A 21,243-nucleotide genomic window follows, 5' to 3' on the forward strand; every position below is an offset into this window, starting at 1 on the left:
AGCTTTACTTTTTAAGCCCGTAAAAGTTTTGGGAGATAATATCTTGCCCACCTTATTCACTGGAGTCCATCTGCCTTCACCTGATCATTATGGACAAGATTTGACCTAGGCATTGTGGATTTTGCTCGGTGCTTGTGGTCCATGTGCAAACACACACTGCCACTCACACTCTCAGATTTGTGCATCAGTACTTTAGAGAAGCAAATTTTCTCACAGAAAGCACAACGTCTAAAAAGTAAACAGATATTTTCTGTTTAATCATGTAATGCCTTATTTATACAATAAGAATTTAAGTTTTAAATATTTAACTTGTTTCTGGATTCTCTCAACTGGTGTGCTCTTTTTTCTGTCCTTGCATTTGTTATATGTTTCCCTGGTTAAATACCATTATTAAAAGTCTCACCTTCAAAATAATTTATTTCATACAGCAGTCAAGAGAAAGATTCGTTTTAAAGATGTCCATTTGGTTTGTTTAAAAATTAAAGAACTAAAATGCATCTTTCAGATAAAGCATGCCTTTGGAAGTTGAAACAGTTACGTCAGGCAAGCAGCCCTGAGGCAGTAAAGCACCAGACCATGGTGAATAACTGATGCTTCAATTCAGAGCATACCAATGCTCACAGGAGAAGTTTACCTGAATCACATGGGTATCTGGAGCTCCCAAAATTAATGATAGTGACAGCTGACACCCCTAGAAATCTTCAGTTTAAAAAATCTCTTCGTGGATGAGACTGAAATTTTTGTATAGGCTGTAGAGTGTTCAGGCTGGCCTCTGTCGTTGACAAGTCAGTGCCGGCAAGGACAGCACTGATTGCTTGATTTAACAGTCAGAAATTATGTCAGTCTATGCTGGATTTGGTGGTTATGGAAAGTTTCAGTCTGTTAGAAATTGATCACTTTAATACACAGTTAACTTCTCCCATACAGCTCTTCATATAACATGAAGGAATTCCTAATGAGCTGTGAATCTCTTCTTTCCAGCTGCAATAGTGACAGAAACCCACACAAAAATCTGAGTCAAACTGATTCACTCACTCCACTCTCCTCCCAGGCAGCTGCTTGTGTGATACGAGGCAGTGAAATTGCTATGACCTTGACCTGAAGAGGTAAGTTTGGTGTGAAGGAGAAGGCATATGTATTTTTCATCCTATATGTCCTATATGTCAAAGTATTTAATTTTCATAATCTCCTTTTATGAAATAAAATCCTGCTATGTTCCGTTCTTGTACATATACTGCATAATACAATCACCTACATATAAGCTTATATATGTGTATCAGTTGCACAGGATTAATACTTAAATGTAGTTTTTTATAAGCAAAATATTTACAGAAAAAATAAGAATGAAGCAAATAGGCAGTAAACATGTGCAACAAATACATCCCATAAAAAAAGTCATTTGGCTAAATAAAGTTTATAAAATGTGTTCCAATGTCCCTAAGGCCAGTTACTTAGGTAGCCCAATTTCTAGCAGTGAATAAGCCAGTGGAGGTTAACTATTCAGCCTTCATATTCACGGAGGCAGAGAAAAGTGGTAGATAAAATGTTGAAGGTTTTGCAAGGGCTTCCTTGTTTAGTGGCAGCTAGTAGATCGCATGTGGAAAAGAAAACAAAAATAAGTGATTCCTGAGATAGTGACATTTTGTCATATGTGATCTGTCTCGTACTGGTGAATAGCAGAATGAATGGACATTTTTCCTTTTGTTAAAGATAATTAAAACTTCTCTGAAGTGGAGTACAGTGACACAGTGCAGGATGAGGAAATATATCATGAATGAAAGCCACACCTTGCTTTGCTGAGTGTAAGGTTTAGGTCGGATGCTTTCTCATGGAGATTAACCTCTCCTTAGTGTTAATGGCACCAATTGTTTGTTTCTGTTTGTTTGCTGAGGTCTAGAGAGAAATATAATGAAATCCAACCATTCCATCAACAAATCAGCAAAATACAAGACATGAAACATGCTGCTTATTAGACTGTGAAGTTCCTTTAGCTCTATAGAAACGACTGCCATTTTTACCCATTTCTATAATACCATGGCTAATCATCAATGTAAATAACTCCACAATTGTATTTCTCAATCATATGGAAATTATTTATTACAACATTCAACACAGAAAACTAATTTCATGTTAAACACCTCCTTTATATAGGTGTTAACAGAGAGGTAGCCATGGAGCACAGGGGAGTATATGCATCAGGAGAAGGAGCTTAAGTAGTAGAAACCTTACTGCTTGTCCCATTGCATATTAGATGCCATAAGGGGAAACTCACAAAGAAGCTATATGAGGTTTTTTTGCTGAGGTGGAATTTGGTTATGTGAGCTGGGAGTGCTCCTCTTCTCTGTCTCCTTAGAGTTACTTTGGCTGTGACTGCTCCCCCTCAAGCCTGAAAACAAGCAGCGAGCAGGTGGTATGGAGAAAGCACTTTGTACCCAAGAGCGGCTTTGTAGTTCTGCTGTTTAACTGGGTCTTGTATAAGGTTTCACCTCTTTCTAATCATGTTGTTTTGCCTTTAGACTCCTACAGCCACACCAGCATTAATGTTGAATGATTGTATCTCCTTCCTCCTTCAGAGTGAATCTCCCTCATGACGTGGATATGTGGAGTTGACTTCGAATTCCTTCTGATAGCTTTAGTTAACCCATGCCCAAGGCTTTCCATATTCAACAAACAAAATCTCTTTATTGCTCAGGACATTAAAAAATAAATACTTAAATTTATTTTATTTTAGAGAAATTTGATTTAGTACACATAGAATAAATAGAAGACTGATTTTCCGTGGAAATTCCCCACTAAGAGAAAACAATAGGTTAAGAATATTGAATAATAATTAGTATATTAATATTGAATAAGTAATTTTCAATAAATGTTTATTGTATATATTCATCGTGCTCCGCTGCTGTATAAATATCTGTAGACAGATTTTGATTTTCTTGTGTTCATACATCATCCAAATGTATGCATTGGCACTTTTCCCTGTAGTTTGAACTTTACCAATGATGTGCCATATGAGAGCTCACGCATTTTGCTGAAAATAAGTGCTCTGCTGATCAGTGATGAGGTTTTATAGGAGATAACTTGCACAGATTGTTTTCCTTGAGGATTTCTGGAGATGGAGAAGACCACAGAATGCCATCAACACAGTGGATAAGAAGGATTAAAAATTCTTTATGCAAGAGTAAGCTCTCTAATAGGCACTGTGCTTAGCAATACATTCTGTTTGTCCATAATAAGAGTTCTAAAATATGTGTTGATGTGTTTATACATGGAACGCACAATGTTCATATGACACATTTCTTCCTTCACATAAACAAAATCTTTCTTGGTTCTTGAATATAGTTAATTGTGGACAGCATTGTTTGTTCTCACTTCATTCACTTATTTGCCTGTCAGACATTCATATCTTCTAAGGGCAATAAATCTCTAACCTTGCTCAAATTTTGCCAATCTCATTCTTGTTGTCACCACACGGTGTGCTCCTTCATCCTAAGCATGGTCAATATGTGTAATAAAGAGCTTTATTCGGAATGAATGTAAAATCCATATTACTGGAGTCATCAGTCTGCAAGGAGACCACAGGTAAGGCCTTGACAACTTGTGCTATTTGGCAAGGTATGATGATACAAGGGCATTATTCTGTTTGCCACAGCTGGATTTGTGCTGTACGGATCATGCTATATTATCAAAGCTTCTTAACAGTCCATGAAAGAGGTACTGGTGGCTAAGGAATTTTTCTGTGCTGACAGTGAGAGGATGGTGCCCCAGTAGCAGTGGTTTGTTTAATAACTTGAAGTGCTTCTCATAGTACATCAAATTGCTCTTTATGTCCAGAGCTATCTTGGATTGGGATGTACTGAGCATTTGTAATTTTCAAGTTATTATTTAGTCATAATCTTACAGTCCACATAGAACTATAAGCAATATGTGAATATAAACTAAAATAATAAAACAAACCCTTTCCTTGCTGCTGTGTCTTCTAGCTTGCTTGCTTCTAAATAACCCTCAGTACTAATATTTTTTCTTGGAAGAGTTAAGTACTTCTATTCTGCTCCCACTGAGGACAACCGTGTTGTGTTTTTGTTAATACTTCCTCCAAATCTCTCTGCAAAGCCTTCTAGTAATGTGTAAAGGGAGCTGTGGTCTCTTCCTCTTGCATGCTGAGTTTATTGTACTGTGTATGAATCATCTTTGTTGCTGCCCTTTGAGGACTGTTTCACGAGTTGAATTTTCAACAGTCAAACCAACTGATACTCAGCTCTGTTTATTGGATCTTTATGCCTGTCCAATTTTTCATGCAATGAGTGATTTATGTCCTTCCTACAAGACTATGCAGCATTTTATTTAACTGAGTCAGTTTATGTTGTGCTTCCAAATCTTTAACTTTTGTTTCCAGAGGAGTATATTCATCAAGCCACTGTTTTTCTCTCAGCATAGCAAAGGTTATAATTCACTCCTTAGGGCCTCCCACTAAGTTCACAGGGAACTATTATTCCTAAATTTTCAGAGACTCTTTTTTTGCTACTTTATTTCAAAGTGGACTTTTCCTAATAAGGAGTTATTTAAACCTCACTTTTCAGTAGGGGAATGTATGGAAGAAAACATTAACACCAAGAGAACTGGAGCATGACTTGAATGAGAAGAGGGACAGCAGAAGGATCAAGCCAGACAAATACAATCTGACAGCAAACATGATGATGGGGGTGCTGGGGAAGGACACTTCATGTGTTAAAGTCCTTTATGTTAACCCTTACAGAATTATGAGATCTTACAGTTAGGTCTTACAGAACCTCAAGGTGATCCTCAGCTTTGCTTTCATTCCTTGTCACACTCCTAATACTTTTGCTTTTGCTCCCTTAATTTCTCACTCTTTTTCTTGCACTTGTCTTTTCTGCAGTTATCTTTTGCGTCCCAGATGGACTATCCCACTCTCCTCCCCCCAAGCCCTTTTGCCTGCCAAGATCTCACATCTTTCAAATTCCTCCCTAAAACCTACTTCATCAGGGAATTTTCACTCCTTATCCAACCCAGATGCCTTTCTTCCTCTGAATATTTTTTCCATATCTTCTCTTGTCTGTCTTAAGACCTGGATATCTGGCAGTTGAGGATTATCTGTAATTTTCTTTCTTGAGACAGAATGAGAATTCCTTACAGCTTCACTATTTTGACTAAATAGCCTGAGGGTCCCTCTATCCTGCTGTTGCCATTCAACAGCTTCCCTCTCTTAAAAAAAAAAATAGTGTTTTGGGGCAGGGAGAGGGCAGTGATGGCCTCAGTGATTGCAAGACAATGGCTTTAAGGACCTTGGGTATCTAGGACTTGCTTTTCTGTATGATATAAAATTGTCTGAAACAGATAACTTTCAAAGAAGACTGCAAAAGCATCTCCTTGGTCACATTTTCATGAAAACTAAAGGTATGGACTCAAAAAAGTTAAGGGGATAGAAAGGTCATTGACTGGAAAAAGAAATAGTCCCAGTCAAATCTGCTAGGATTGTGCTGTAGATTTTTTACTCAGGCACCCACTGCCTTGGAGAAAGATAAGAAAGATATCACTGTTTCAATCCAAACATAAAATATAAATTTAGTATTTGCTGCTGACCAGAGCAGTCAGTTTTCAGGAGCTTTGAAAGGAAATGCAGCAAGCTTAGTTCTCTTGTTAATTTTTATTCTCTGTAAAATGCTGACTACAACTTCACTAACATTATAAGCAATATTTACACAGAGATCAACCATTGCTCTTCTCGTTTTTCATCCCAGTAAATTTCAGTGGTCCTGTTTTGGCATGTGACAGGAGTAATGATAGTTATCCAAGCCCAGAAAGAAAGGGACTCCTTAATTACCTGTGTAATATTTGCAGAGTTTAAGTCCTCATTTACTCCTGCCCGGACTGGGTGATCACACGCCACCGTATCCATGTGCACATATAATGCAAAGACATAGCAAGATATTTCACGGTCAGATGGAGTCTTTAAGACTATGAACACAGTTACAAACAGTCTTAATTGTGAAAGGACATTTCTTGTACTCACAGAGAGATTGTATTAGTACTAATAGCATGTGCATTGTGGAGAGAAGTCCACTCCTGACCTTGACTCTGAGTAAGAGAAGAGTTGAGGAACAAATGGGACCATACTCTGAAATTCTTCTGGGTTGGACAGTTTTCCTATGCACTATGAACTGATGTGCTCTTGTAAGGTAAACCGGACTGCACAATTTATTATGCCCTTGTTTGCCTCCTTCAAACACATCTTGAGTTCTTTAAGCAAACACACACGTATTGAATTCCTTAAACATACTACATGTCAAAAGGTGTATCTCTTTACATTGACATCTCTTGGGAACAGCTTCATTGTGTCATCAGATTAATCTAAAGCTGTACTTGGCTTTGATGAATAAGTTGGGTGTTTCACCTTGGTTGAATAACAGTCTTTGCATTCTTTTGCTCTTCTCTCTCTCTTTCTCTCTCTCTGTCATGTGTAATATACACATGGAAACACTTCTCTGAGTCAGGACTTTAGGAAAATGAGAACTTAAAGTCACTACTAGATGTTACATTTTGATCACACCGAAACATTTAAATTGACAAAACAAGACCATTGCCAGCTTTGTTTTACCTGTAAATAAGTGAAAGACACTGTCAAACAAGAACCACAATAGATTTACAATATTGCTGAGAACAGTATTAAAAAATTTTAGGCATTGTAAAGAAGAATACATATATGCATGCAAGGGTTGAGTTGATCCTTTTTCCACACCCCTCTGTTTATGTTGAGTTTTCCCTTTCCTTGGGTTACATTTCAAAGTCATTCTTTGCTTGTGCTTGCAGTTGCAGGCAGTGTAGCCTGGCAGGACTGGATGCGCAGTCCTATGATGCCAAAGGACACTGTGAGGAGATGAGAACCAACCGCCCACATGGTACACGTTCAGAGAGGAGTTTCTTCAGACTAGTGCTAGCCTGCATCTAAAAGCTGAATGGTTATCAGTGGTTGGATCATACCAGACACAGGCCAAGGTTGTATCTTCTGGATTAGTGCCATCAAAAAGGCACCCAGTTTTGCTCCCCTGTGTCATTCTCCTGTGTGAACCAAAGAATGTAAGTGGGAATGATCAAGATTATAATTTCCGAAGTGAACTCCTTGTCCAAACCAAAATGTAGACTTACTGTCATTTGGCTTCTTTATTCTCCTTTAAGACTTCTACAATTTACTTCAGCAAAAGCAGAATTTGGACATTAGAGATTTATGAAGACCCATACCTGCTCTACATACTTCTTTTCATCTCTTTTTAAATATTTAATCTTTCACTGCATTCAGGTTTTCTCTGATACTGAGTGGTCATTACCATTTTTAAAGTCTTTCTGAGTGTTTTGTTATTCTTTTCTTCTCTGCAGCTTATTTCCTTAGGAATTTGTTTCTTTTCCCTGTATTTGGCATTTATTTTGATTTCTTTGCTTTCTTCTGTACACTTTCTTCTGCTGAACAATCTCTGCTAATTATTGCTACAGTGTATTCTTACTTTTTATTCACTCTTCCTTCTTTTCCTCCTTCTACTATTTTGTTACATGTTTCTTGATATGGGACCAAGTTCTGGTTTGTTTGACAACTATGGCTAATGAAATTATTTCAGAGGGCAAATGTATGAGATTTGGAATTGACAGCTTTCAAGAACAGATAATGTAGAGGCCTGTGGAGAGATATACCTGTGCCACAAATCTTATGTCCGGTTCTTAACTTCGTGAAAAAAGGCATCCAGTGAAGGGTCATATGGTGAAAGCCCGATCTAAGTTTGGTTTTAACCAACTTATAAGAAAAATAATAATAAAAAAAAAAAGTTGACAAGCTTATCCAAAAAAACCAAAATGTCTTTCCTTTCAATATTGGGCAAATTCTCTGTACTTGCTGCTTAAAAATTTGTGGTGTGTTATGTTCTTACTGATAAGCAGAGCTTGTACATAAGGTTGTAAGTAAGGCTGACCCTCTCTAACAAGAGAAGAATTTTGGCTTTGGATTCAGTCCAGAGAAAATATGATCCTGTCAGTAGCAGGCTATGTAATTGCTGTACTTGGTGTCTGTAGACCACTGTCCCAGAGCTCATCTGGTGGCTGCTGGTGATGGGTGGCCATCAGAAGGTGCTGATAGCTGCACTGCAGAGAATTGTGAAACACTGAAGCTGCAGAAACTGAGAGACTTTAGAGGTTATGATGAGCTTGGGACACGTGTATTAGCAGAGGGCCTTTATGAGAATAGCCAACTATATGAAAACGAGAGGTTGAGGAAAAAGGAAGAAGGGAAACAGTGGACTAGAGGAGGAAAGAGGAGGAGGAAAATACGCAAGTTACATGCAGGCGTATGAGTACAGGAAAAATGGAGCAGGTATAAATCACAAAGGAGATTGCCTTCCCTCACCTCCCCTTCTCTTCTTTCCTGTCAATATTTCTTGCTTGTTATCTTTAAGACTTTTTAATATACTTATGACTACAAAGACAACTGTTGGCTCCTTGCAAATTGTCCAGTATTCTGGGTATTCAATTTTTTCCATTTATATTACTGCTGAAGAATTAGGGACTTTAGTCTCCATATCACCAACATAGTACACTTTTGATGTTCTAAACACACCAGAAAGACAGTAATGCATCTTTAAGGATATAAAATACATACTGCCCAGGGGTAAACCAGTGTAATAGAAAAGGCAAACGAAAGGAGCTATATTAAGTTTTGAAGGTGGATTTTAATATTCTTTAATATTATCCAGGTTACATTTGTGTAGTATGATGAACAAATTCAGTAGTCTAAGAAATATATCTAGAAGAATTCTATTATTTTAGAAAGACACAGAAAAGTATCTATCTGCTAATTACTCGTAAGTGCTTTTGTTAAGGCCACAAAGAAAAGAAAATGCAAAGAAAGCTTGCCATCTAACATTTAGAAAGCACCTAAGTTCAAACTGTACTTGCAGGGTATATTGAAAAGGAACATTTTCATAGCACTACAGAGACCTTTCACTGAAAATAAAAAATAGTTCTTTCTGAATTTTTCAAAATTTTCAAAAAATTTTCAAAATTAGTTAGCTATGTACCAGACGTTAAAATTTCTTTTTTCTGTTAGTCACATTACAATTTTCTACATTTATTTTTATATTGTTAATGTAAGCAAGGACCTCTTATACAATCAGAAAGGAAAATGGTTAATGAATAATTTGTGGTATAAAACTTTTCAGAATTCAGATAGCCTTTTTAGATTCATTTGAAGATGCTAAACTCTGCTCCTCAAGCAGCATTATGAGTTCTTCTGTGGGATTTTGATTGTGACAGTCTTAACTTCCGTGTATTCATGAAGGCCATATTCTCCCCTAGACAAAAGAGAACGAAGAGAAATATTTATGCTAATGCTTTTTTATATGAGTTATGTCCTGGATGGGTTTTTTGGTGGTGCTGTGCAATTGAACAGATGTATAACAAACATACTGGACGTATTCGGAAGAAATTTGTGGAGCTAGACTACTGCTGGAAGCCTTTCAAAAAGCTACAGCAACTGTCTACTTAGAAAAATGGAAGAAAGAACAATTTCATTTCTGTACAAAAGAATGGTGTGTAATCAATTAAGTACATTTCTAAACTGGGTTTCTGTGCAGCAAATCAGTCAGGCACGTTAGGACTTCACAAGCATGCTCAACAGGTTATTTGCAAAGGCCCTTCTCTGATGTTAAAAGTTTTCTCCAGAGTCAAAGAATAGATGCTTCATCTCAAGTAAATGGGGGACATAATTAATCCACTATAAAATCTCCTAGAGAGTGAAAAACACTTAAATCTTACTGACGTGTCATTAGTACTATTCCACCTTTACATTTTACACGATGAGGTGAAGCTTGCTGAGGTGCCTAGGTGTTTGACATCTCGTTCAGTCAAACTATTTAGACAGAATTGGTTGTTTTGTAGAACAGTTTGCTACAGTGTAATGTTATACAGTTTTCACTGCCATATTACTAGATACACATGTATGCAAAACAGAAATCTGTTGCTGGGACTCTGGTGCCACTGGAAAGTGTTTACTGATTCTCTTCATTTTTGAAGAGGCATTCTGTTAGTATGTGACACCCAGTAGTTTAATTCATAACGGTGTTATCATTCCAAGAATTATACAGGGAATTTTATTCTGGGATTCAAGGGCGTCAATGGCTTGACACACTGACTTCCTGATGATTTCAGTGCAGTTGTTTCACACATATTTCTGCCTTTCCTAAAACTGATTGCCACATGTTTACAATATTTTTTTTCATAGCAGACATCTATCTGGTGTTAATTCCTTCCTTGTCTTCTGGCAGGAATATTTTGAACCAAGCGTTAGGAAAAACCCTATTTGCACAAAAGCTTAACTCCTTCAAAATGCACTGTTATAGCGAATATGAATCTTTATGATAGTCTATTGTTGTTTTCCTGTTATTTACAGCAAATAAATCCCCAAAATATTTCTGCAGAACTCTGTAATTCAGAATTGATGATCTCGCAATTTTTGGCATTCAGCAAATGCAAAACAGTCTTTGATAGAAATGGCCTAAATTATTGTTTGTTTGTTTGTTTGTTTTCATTTTGACATTTTCTAAAGCTCTCAGCATTGGCATAACTCTCTTTCCTTTGAAGTCAGTGGGAGCTCTGCCATCAGGAGCAGATTGAATCCAGCGATGAGCAAGCATGAAAACCCTAGCCTTTATCTCTTCATAAAAATATGAAAAAAGAAAAAGAAGCTTTGAAGCACTGTGTCTGCACATATATTTTTTAATTACTTCTATTATTCATTAAAAGTATTATGCATTTGGCTGAATAATAGGGAAAACTTATATATTTTGATTTTTTTCATTGCTTTAAAAATAATTTGTTGTTCCCAGGTATATGACATTTTTAACAAAAGACTCTTTGTGACTCATGTTCAAAAAAACCCCAGAAGACATAATTCTACGTAATGTAATGAACATGTATGATGTCAAATGTTTCATGATATAACACATTACATAATTATCTTGCCAATATGAAGATTAGGATGAACATTGGTAAGACAGGACATGATTCAAATTGAAACTGGAATAAACCTTAGAAGTTTGAAAGAATTTGATTAGCTTATCGTTTCTCTATACTCCTCTACTTATAGTTTGGGAGAAGACCAGAGGTCTGAAGACTACAGGGGTCTGTTTTTGTCATATCTTTAGACGAAGCTGGAACCTGCTACAAAAACATTGCTGTCACAAGACTTTTAAACTGAAAACTCGTGTTTAAAGCAAGGATTTTGAAATGTCTTTTGTTTTCGAAAACCTAGCATGTAAGGGGGATTACATAAACTACAGACATATATATCTTGATGCAAATGACATTTTCTGTATATATGCAAAAAATGTAAACCATAAACACAACGATCAATTTTACATATCAGTAGACTGCAGGTAACTAAAAATGGTCATTCTGAAAAAAGTGTGTATCTAAGTAATTTTCTTATTTGTTTTATAGAGGAATTGATTGTTTAACACTGTCTGAAAACATGAAGTCTCTAAACACTGTATAGACTAATTTGACAAAATCTCAAACTGGACATCCTAGTTATGAATGTTTTTGAAAAGTATTTACTTACATTTCTCGTCCATTTCCTGACATCTTAAATCCTCCAAAAGGACACTGAGCAGACATTGCACTGTAACAATTAACCCTGGAGGAACAGGAAAATTACTTTTGATAGTGTAAAATAACTGTTTTCACTTCTGAAAAATCAGTATTTTTCTGTTGACTGTATAAAATCTTTGGTGACATTCACAAACTATACCTGAGTAATATATTTTCAAAAACATGTGCAGTTCAAGGTTCAAAGAAACAAAGCATTACCAAAAACTACAGGGTTCTAACACTCATCAGGGGTCTTCAAGCACAGTGACAGTCATATCTTTCTCTGATAGTTATGACAAAATTCCTCCCTAACTAGTGCACAAACTCTCAAACCAAAGACTAGCCACAATTAAGCCTTCTGCAGGTACGCTTGCAGTAGGTAAATTCAGGATTGCTTCAGTATATATTTAGGAAATTTTGTTTGGTTCTGCTCATTGTTAAACCATATTCCATTTGTGGTTAAGGACAAACATGCAGTAATGGGTAAGAAAGGAATTTCACTGGGGAATTTGTAGTATGAAAAGTTTTGGCAGGATGTGCATCCTGTTCCCTAGCTGAGAAGCCCTTTTTGTCTTTCAACATTGTCAAATTGGGTATTCTCTGTTTTCATATCTTATAATTTCTCCTGCTGCCAGTCTACTGGTTTCAACAAATGAGGTTCTGCTCATACTTAAGGATTCCTAGACAAACCGGTGATCACATAAGAATAAAATCCAAAGATTCCACTTTTATTTTAAACTTTCTTCCATTTAAAGAATACCAACTCCTGAGTCAAAACACTTAACTTATTTTTAGAAAGTTCATGTTTTTAGGTCACAGGACCTGGGCAGGAATTTGTGCTGGTTGCAAGTTCTTTCACATAAAATGTAAATTGCACACAGCTTTTGTGTTCAAGTAAAACCGTTTGTGCTCTTTCCGATGCACAGAGACAACTGGAGGGAAATATAGGTCCCTGTCAGTGACAGTCATTAGGCTCAGTCTGCTATTCCTCCAAGCTTTCACTCCTGGATCTCAGCCTTTGCTTTTCCAGCTCCATATGGGTTGCCTCTTTCTTTTCCATCTCTGGAAATAGTTGCCCTTGGACTTGTAGCAGTTCTCCTCCACTTGTGTTTCCTTCCTTTTTTAAAACTGCTTTTTTTTCAATCTTTTCTATCACATGTGGATGTTCTGCCAAGGTTAATGGCCACAGGACTTCAGGTAATTAATTTCTTTACACAGTACAGAAAATCATCCTGCAAATTAAGTATGTATTGGGCTACGTCCAGATCCTGAACAGAAAGGAAAGTAGCTCTCTCACTGTTTTTCCTTTTGTCTCTTTTCTGTTTAAGCAAGTCAATTTCCTTTTTTTTAGACTGAGTTTACAGGACAATTGTGTGAAGACTTACAGGTCGTATTTATTTAACAGCATGTTAAGTATGGAAAGGTGAGGTAAAGAGAGACACAGGAGGATGACATTACTCTGCCTCTCTAAAGATGACAAGGAATTGAAATATAAAAGTATACCACCCAAAGACGTGTTAAAATGTCCTACAGTTAACTGCCATTGGCACCTGCACTTCTGAACGAAGAATTAAAAAAAGCCATTACTTACCATACTGTTCCAGCCTGAAGAGCAGCTGCAAACGTCAGTGCCTTATCAATGTCTTTGGTAAAAACTGCTGCTGCTAAACCATAGGTAGTATTATTTGCCCTCTTGATAACCTCATCTATAGTTTTAAACTTCATGATTTGTTGAACAGGTCCAAATATCTGTTTCAGACACATGTAAGCACACGAAGTGGATTGGTATAGCTTACTATAAATAATAATAATCTAGTAAAGTAAATAATTCATATTTTTAAAGTATATTTCTGTCAGTTGGCCTTATTCCTGAATTAATTCAGTCAAGAGTGTACACCTCAGAACAGAGTTTTACAAACAGTTATAAGTTCACATAAATATAAGATTTTTGTAGTATGGGTCAAGTCAATATAGCCTATTGTAAAATTATTAATAAAACAATAAATAAACAAAACAATAAATGATGGGAAAAAAAAAGATGAAAAGACACCCACCATAAAGATTGTTAGCACAGAATCACAGTATGTTACATATCTATGCTGGTTACCACCAAACTAGTGTTTTCTTAGTAAGCTCCAGTTTTAGAGTTGAGAAAGACATTTAACATTTCGTTCCCCTAAACTTTGTATTAGACTTTTGTCTCTGCAGGTAGTGGCACAACTGGTCACGTACACCAAGTGAAACAACTGATTTTGCTCTTCATATGGGTGTTATATGAGATAATAGTCCCTCAGGCTTGGCTTTCCCACTACTGCCACTTCGTGTTCTCAGCCCGAGGTGCCCATGCCCACCACACAGTGCCAAGGCTGTGTAGGGCAGGGGGGCATTACCACATCTAATTATTTCCATTCCCATGGATCATGAGTTTTCCACTTGATATTCCTGGATATTCTTTAAGTTGCCTTGTCTCTCTGGGGTCTCATCATTCAATACACTCAAAACAGTACGCGAGAAGCAGTTCTTGTACTGCTGACCCAAAGGAAACTAACAGAAATGCAGTTTCCTACCTGCCTCACAGACTGGCAGAAACAATCCAAATTATTTCTCATAGAGGTCTGCTGTTTTACAGCTCTCTCCCCTTCCCAATTAACTCTAGATGTTCATTTTAACTCAGTCAGTGGATTCTTTCTGAATGTACTATGTATGTTTAGCAGACTGTATCAGCAGTATCAGTGGCTATATAAAACAACACCTAGGCTTGTAAAAATTTTGAAGGAGCTTTCTGGTACGAAGAAGTATAATGTTCACCAGTTGCAGCACAATTGCAGCAGTTATTTATCAAGATGAATGTAAAAAAAAAAAAAAACAGATAAGAGGTCATGACTAGACTTTGAGGCTGTGCTTGCAGAACTGTTTTTCTCAATGGCACAGCAGCTTTGCAATCCTTACTCTCTGTTATTCCTTTTGAATGATCATTGCTGCCTGGGCACTGCCAAATTAGTTGAGTCAGTAAAAGCTCCTTCAAAGCTTTGAAGACACTTCTGCAAATTGACCTAGGTCAAATAACCTTACAGAGGCAAAACTGCTTTTCTGTAATTGCCACCAACAAAATAACCATGGAAGCACAATCTATTTTCTCTTATTGCAAAATAGCTGCTCAGTGCATATTGTGTCCAAACTCCAATGTAAGTGGCTCCTTAGGCAGTGCTAAGAGTTCACAAGCTGTGCCTTCAAGGTTTACTTCTGTGTTACTTACTGTGACTTACTGTGACTCTGATACGTGAAATATGGGCAGTATGGGGTGATGTAAATAGTCTGAACCTCAGCGTTTCTTATCTACTACCAGCTTAAACTGGAGCCTTTATTGGCACGCCAGCCTCATACTCCTCTCCCTCACCTCCACTGAGTTGGTGAAACAGGAATCAGAAACCAAGAAAAGCATTTTAAACACCACCAGGATGGAACGACAGATTTACTGAGTGTGTTTTTACGTAGCCATTTGACCTTCAAAATGGATATTTTGTACAGACATTTAAACAGACAATCTCCAGGGAGAGTACAGACTGCCAAGAATTTCTTTACCTCTTCTTTGGCAATGCGCATATCATCAGTAACATTAGAAAAAACTGTGGGCTGGATGAAGTAACCTTTGTCTCCCCATGGACCTCCTCCACATTCCAGTTTGGCTCCTTCTTTTTTCCCACTCTCAATTAGCTCCAGGATTTTTTGAAACTGCTCCTTATCGATCTAAATGTAAAGATATCACAGGGATGAAAACAGTATACACTGACAACAATTGGTCTTCTAACTCGTTAACCAAAACCTAACAATGTTCCAGCTTTGTTCAATTGGATGTGTTGAAGTGGAAGAGCTGGAGGGCCCTGCAAATATTCTTGTCATTAACTTCTCAGACCTTTACAGAGTTTTCTCAAATAAACCAGTAAGCAGAAATTTTGACATAGGAGAATCTGCTGTAGAGGGACTGATATCCTGTTTTTCTTTAGTAAAACAAGAAAAAAATCCATAAAATGAATGTGTTTTATACTTCTCCCAGTACTCTTGCCAGCTGCAAATGGTTCATCAAAATAAAAATTGCTGAGCTTGATTCCAAAAAAAACCCCAACCAAACGGGCTTGATATAGGCAGCACAATTCTTCTGTACTTCACTAGGTCTGGTAGATTGGCAATGCTGTTTTCCTAAACTAGTAAAGGAAGTTAAAAAGCAACAGTAAAATATAACTGAAATTCAGTGCTGTTTTCACTTCTTTCTGATTTATTAGTGGAATAAAGACACTTACATTCTTGGTTTGAGAAACACAGATGACATACTGTTTACAGTATAAAGCCAATCTCTGTCCCTCTACTCACCCAAGCCTACCAACAAATTTAACATATGCAAAGCATATTGCAGTTTGGCTCAACACTATAGCAAAATGCATGGTCTTTGGCTGGAAAAGGAGTTTATGGTGTCAGTACAATAGGGGTTTATATTTCTCTAACTCCTTCCAGTTTTCAGTGACAAAGCAGATAAAAGGAAATAGTGGAAAAGGGGACTAGAAACAGATTGTACATAATTTCTTATCCTCTCTTTCCAAATCAACCAGTCACCACTTCAGACCTGAAGGGAAATTGTGCACAAGCTAACATTTATGCCATGGAAAACTCAATGGTAAAGCTTGCTTGGTAGAGGCCTCTAACACCATCTTGTTTGGATTTTTTGTTTGTTTGCTTGTTTTGTCTGTTTTGTTTGTTCCATTTTCATGATTTTTTTACTCACTCTTTCAGAGTTCAGCCCTTCAAGCAGTGGCTGATGAAGATACTGAGATTACTTCTAGGAGGACTCTTGCAGAGAAGCTTCTTCTCTGTGATTATACTCATCAGTCAGCAGAGTAGGTGTGTATCTCGGTGTGTATCTTATACTCTTATTTGTGCAATAAAAAAGTCGCATTTCAGTTTGAGCAACAAGTACTACCATGGTCATAGGACACATCAATGTTTTCAAAGGTTCTGGGGAACCCTGGATGCATATTAGACTAAACAGCTATTCAGCTAAAGCTGTGATGAAAGCTTATATTTATAAGGATATGGATTTATAAGAATATTTATAAGGAGGTGATTTTTAGTTCGCTGCACTCCCCTTGTCATTTTGCTTTCAAACAATTGCCTTACTGCACGCTGAAGACATAAAATTTCTGCTACTCTGGTGGCCAAATATGTCTTGTGCATAAACATCTTGAAGAGAAGACAACGTTTAGATGATACAGCTCATGTTGCTGTCAGTCGTTCCTTTGTTATTATTATCACCATAATTTTTCTTAATAATGTGTGAATTAGCATATATATGATCTTTTGCATTCCAGTAGGGCTTTTGGCTCTTCTTCGGTGCCCACTGTGCAAAGCATTACTCAAACTTGCTGCCTGAGGCAGGTGCTGCCCCAGAGGGTCTGTGAACTGAAGGGACAGATATGGCTTTCAGGAGTCTCCATGACAAGAGAGCATAGTGAATATGTGTGATACAAACTATAATTTTTTATTTCTAGAAAGAATTAGTCAAAGCACAACAAGGGATTTGAAGACAAAGAGAGATATTCGATATAGTTGTTCCCATTCCATACTAAAAGGAACTAGAGAAGAGAAAGAAATCTCACCCTTAGGCCTATGATAGTGGCACAAACAACCATCACTCCAGTTTCTTCCTGCCAGTCCTCCAGAACAATCACTAGACAACTGTACTTAGCCTTGACACTAATGCAACAACAGGTTTAGAAGTACATTAAACTGTGACATCGTGTCACAATTACACTGGAAACACATAACGTTACTTACTTGAGGGCCTTGCTGTACCCCAGGCAACAGAGGATTGCCAAGAGTATACTTCTTTGCTCGTTCAATGCTCCGCCGAACAAACTCATCATAAATAGGCTCTTCCACAAAAATCCTAGATCCTGCTATACAACACTGTCCCTGGTGGTAGAACAGACCAATATGTGCAAATTCCACAGCGGTGTCCACTGCAAAGAAATGCAGAGTTCATCAGATTATAAACTTGACTGGTCACGTTATAACTTCTTTACAAACCTTTGTCACTCCATCTCATCTCCCTTTTTAGCACTTTTCATTTTTATGGCCCTTTAAAACACAGATATTCATCCATTTACTTATGTCCAAAACAGCTCTTATCAAGACTAGCACAGTACATCTATACAAACACACATTCAGCTCTTCTACGTGAAATGTAGATTCAACATTATTTGCTTATCAGCAGTACCAAGAGGAGTATCTAGCTAGAAAGTTCCATCTAGCTGCTTTTAGTTCTGCATTCATGTTGCATTAGGATGATCCTTAATTATACTAAGGGTGGACAGGTTGACAGCGATTCATATCATTCTGTAACTGCCAGTTTTTGGTGGCAATCTAACTTAAAACAGTAGCATGAGCAGAAAACATTAAAATTTACTCCTTCATTAAACAGGTACAAATAATTTACTGACAAAGAAAAGGAAAAAGAACCATGGGATTTGCAGAAGGATTAGGTTTATATAACAAAAATGCTACTAACAGTCTGCGTCCGCAAATATAATGTTAGGACTTTTTCCTCCAAGTTCCAATGTAACTCTCTTCAGATTGCTCTTTCCTGCTGCTTCTTTAATCAGTTTGCCAACCTAAAAGGTAGGGAGAAGACAGCTTCATCTCAAAAAGTTTGTTATGACCTCAATAACATTCAAAAGTGAAAATCAGTTCATAGCTGTCTACTGTCTATTATCTCAGTAATTGCAAAAATGAAAAATAAATTTAAAAAAAATAGTTTGAAAAGAAGAGTCAGGGTGCAGATGACTTGCAGTCTACAAACCAGGAATGCTTTCCAGAAGAGCTTCCCCCTGGACACCCTTATGTTAACTGCCAAAGATGTCTGGTTCTTATTTGGTTACTATCACTCTACTTGCTTTTATCTGTACTCTAAAGTAGGCACTGCGTACTCATCCTTGACATGAGGCAATTTTTCTTTGGAGTGTACATCCAAGAAGTTAAAGAGACTGGTTGGCAACTCTTCCATGTAGAATGCATACAGAGAGATAATATAATGCATAGTGTTAAGGATATAGTTATATAATGCCCGCACTGAGAAATCTTCAACTGTATCACTCACACTTCTTCAGAGTGAAGGTTAGGGAAAATTAACAATGACCTTCCTTTCAATTATTAAACTGATACATATTCAAATACACTTCTAAGACCACCCAGATGATCATTAGTCTCATTCAAATACCAAAAATCCATCACCTCACTTAACTGTGTGCAGAACCAGGAATGAGATTTCTGAAGCACCCTCCTACCATCCTGTTAGTATTAAAATTAAAGAGAACGGACCACAGCCTGTTTCACTTTTTGCATTTTAAAAATAATTATTCTTAAAAAAAGAAGCAAATGGAAAGTTATGAAAATGTCTTCCTTTTAAAGGACAAGACTTAAAATAGGCTTTGTATCCTAGAATCTATCGTATCTCATAGAGTGCCTTTATTTGAAGGGCTTTACTGCAATACAAACATTGTTTAAACATGTTCAAAGTTAATAATAACCAACAAATCATTAAACAGACTTTGTTTAACAAACCAGAAGCCAAAAGAAAGAAAGAAGTTAAAATAGTTACATAGAACAAGTTAGACATTAAATCATTACTAGGAATCAGAGGGGCACAGTTCCTGCTTGTATTTTCTTGCATTCATTATAGTACCTCTGTAGAGCCTGTGAAAGCTACTTTATCTACATCCATGTGGTGAGAAATCGCTGCGCCAGCGGTGGGTCCAAAGCCTGGCACAATGTTCACAACTCCAGGTGGAAATCCTGCCTGAATTGGAAGAGAGAACACTGTAAATTTGGGGATGGATAATGACTAGAAGAACACGTAATATGGTCTTACTTTCCTTTTCAGTTCTCCAGACACCTTTTCTCAGATATACAGCCATTCTCAGCCCTAGCGCCCCAAATATGTTCACTCTCACCTGATTTATGCTCTCTTTCCCCCACTTACATTTTAGGCTCCTGAACTGGATCTTTTTTTTTTTTAAAAAAAAAAAAGTACATTTGATTTTAGTTCTTTCTCAGTGCTGTTGACAAGAAATAAACTTCTTTTTTCTTTTCTCCCCCAGCCAGATGTGTAAAGAAAAATTTTATGTCTGCTTCTTTAAAGTTATTTGAGTCATCCTGTGCACTTGCTGACTTCTGCTCGTTGTCCCTCACACTAGCTGGAATTTAATTAACGATCTGCTGACCAACACTGGAATTCTATTAAGAAAAATGATGGAAATAGTACTCCGAACACAATGTTTTTGCTTCTTCCTCCGGATGTGGGTTGAAAGTAGAGAGTGGGCAACGTCAGAGTCTACAGCACAAAAGATGTAGATCAGCTACCAAGCATGAAAAATCTGGCTACCTGAGATATGCACATTTCCAGTATCTTGCAAATTTTCTATTTAAAAAGAATTTTCCTAGGGGCCAAATCAAACCTATTGTTTCCCACCAATTCTATGTTAGTTATGTCCCATTCATAGGCAAAATAAGTTATTTCCTTCCAACAGCTTGTCAGGCAAGCTTCCATGGATGTGTGAAGTGCGACTGGGTTTCCTGTTGGCTTATGAAGCAGCTATGGGGTCTCAATGGCACTTAAGAAACAGAGCAAGCACCGAATTAAAAGACCAAAACGATGGATCTCCTATACTAGTCTTTTTTAGCATTAAACAGGACTTTGGATTACATACAAAGGTTCCATTTTCATTCAGAAAATAGTGGATTTCAGCTGGTAAGTTAAATGTCTTGTCTTGTGCTATGGACACCAGACAATTTTGTTCAAGCAACTTCAGTTCCTTAGAGATTCATGCTCAGATACATTCCATCAATACTTTTTATGATAATTTAATATTTTAGATTAATATTTACCCTGGAACTGATGAGTTATTAAAGTTTCTTATATTTGCTTAACATTGTGTTTCATACTTAATTTGTAAAGAAAAGTAAGAATAATAGTTTTTTATGGGACTAATTCACACTGTCTTACTTTGGGCATTCAATTTCCATGTCTGTATTAGAAGCTATTCTCTATGTATTAGCAAAGGAGCCTTGTCAGGACTATTGAGAAGGATAGTGCGGATTACCAAAAGCAACTATATATTTTTTTTTAATGTGGACCTTGAGAAGTAGAAAGTTAAATTAGATCTTCAGATAGTTTCACAAGTCTAAAGCAGCTACTGAAGTGATCACTAAGGTTTTGATCACTGTCAGGGATTTGGGCTCCAACTTTACTTGGGTAATCTGGGTGTAAATTAAAACTCAGCTAGATTTGGGTGAATAAATTTTGAAGGACTTGATAAGATAAATATTTGTCTTTTTTTAAAGCTCCAAAATATCAACCAGATAATACACCAAAGACATTAAACCATTATATGCTTAAGCTTCTTATCCAGTTGAACACTGAATGAATGTCTGAAATGAGAATCATCTTGCCTTTTACTAAACACGCTCTGGTATTATAGTAGTTATTACCACTCTAACTGTTGTAATGTGCACACAAAATGGATCACTGATGACATTCCCACTTATGAGCTC

General features: G+C 37.0%; 1 protein-coding gene across 1 annotated transcript in view; it reads right to left on the minus strand.

Moving 5' to 3' along the window:
* Positions 1 to 8,946: 8,946 nt before the first annotated feature.
* Positions 8,947 to 21,243, minus strand: part of ALDH1A1 (aldehyde dehydrogenase 1 family, member A1) — a 34,584-nt gene continuing 22,287 nt past the window's right edge. The window contains exons 7-13 of the mRNA XM_009886403.1: positions 19,376 to 19,489; positions 18,203 to 18,305; positions 17,470 to 17,654; positions 15,226 to 15,390; positions 13,235 to 13,392; positions 11,615 to 11,689; positions 8,947 to 9,347 (exon numbers count right to left, since the gene is read on the minus strand). Coding sequence (XP_009884705.1) covers positions 9,275 to 9,347; positions 11,615 to 11,689; positions 13,235 to 13,392; positions 15,226 to 15,390; positions 17,470 to 17,654; positions 18,203 to 18,305; positions 19,376 to 19,489 — 873 coding nt within the window. The 3' untranslated portion in view covers positions 8,947 to 9,274. The remainder of the gene's footprint in view (positions 9,348 to 11,614; positions 11,690 to 13,234; positions 13,393 to 15,225; positions 15,391 to 17,469; positions 17,655 to 18,202; positions 18,306 to 19,375; positions 19,490 to 21,243) is intronic.

Source organism: Charadrius vociferus, unplaced genomic scaffold, assembly GCF_000708025.1.
Source record: "Charadrius vociferus isolate BGI_N301 unplaced genomic scaffold, ASM70802v2 scaffold505, whole genome shotgun sequence".
NCBI lineage: Eukaryota > Metazoa > Chordata > Aves > Charadriiformes > Charadriidae > Charadrius > Charadrius vociferus.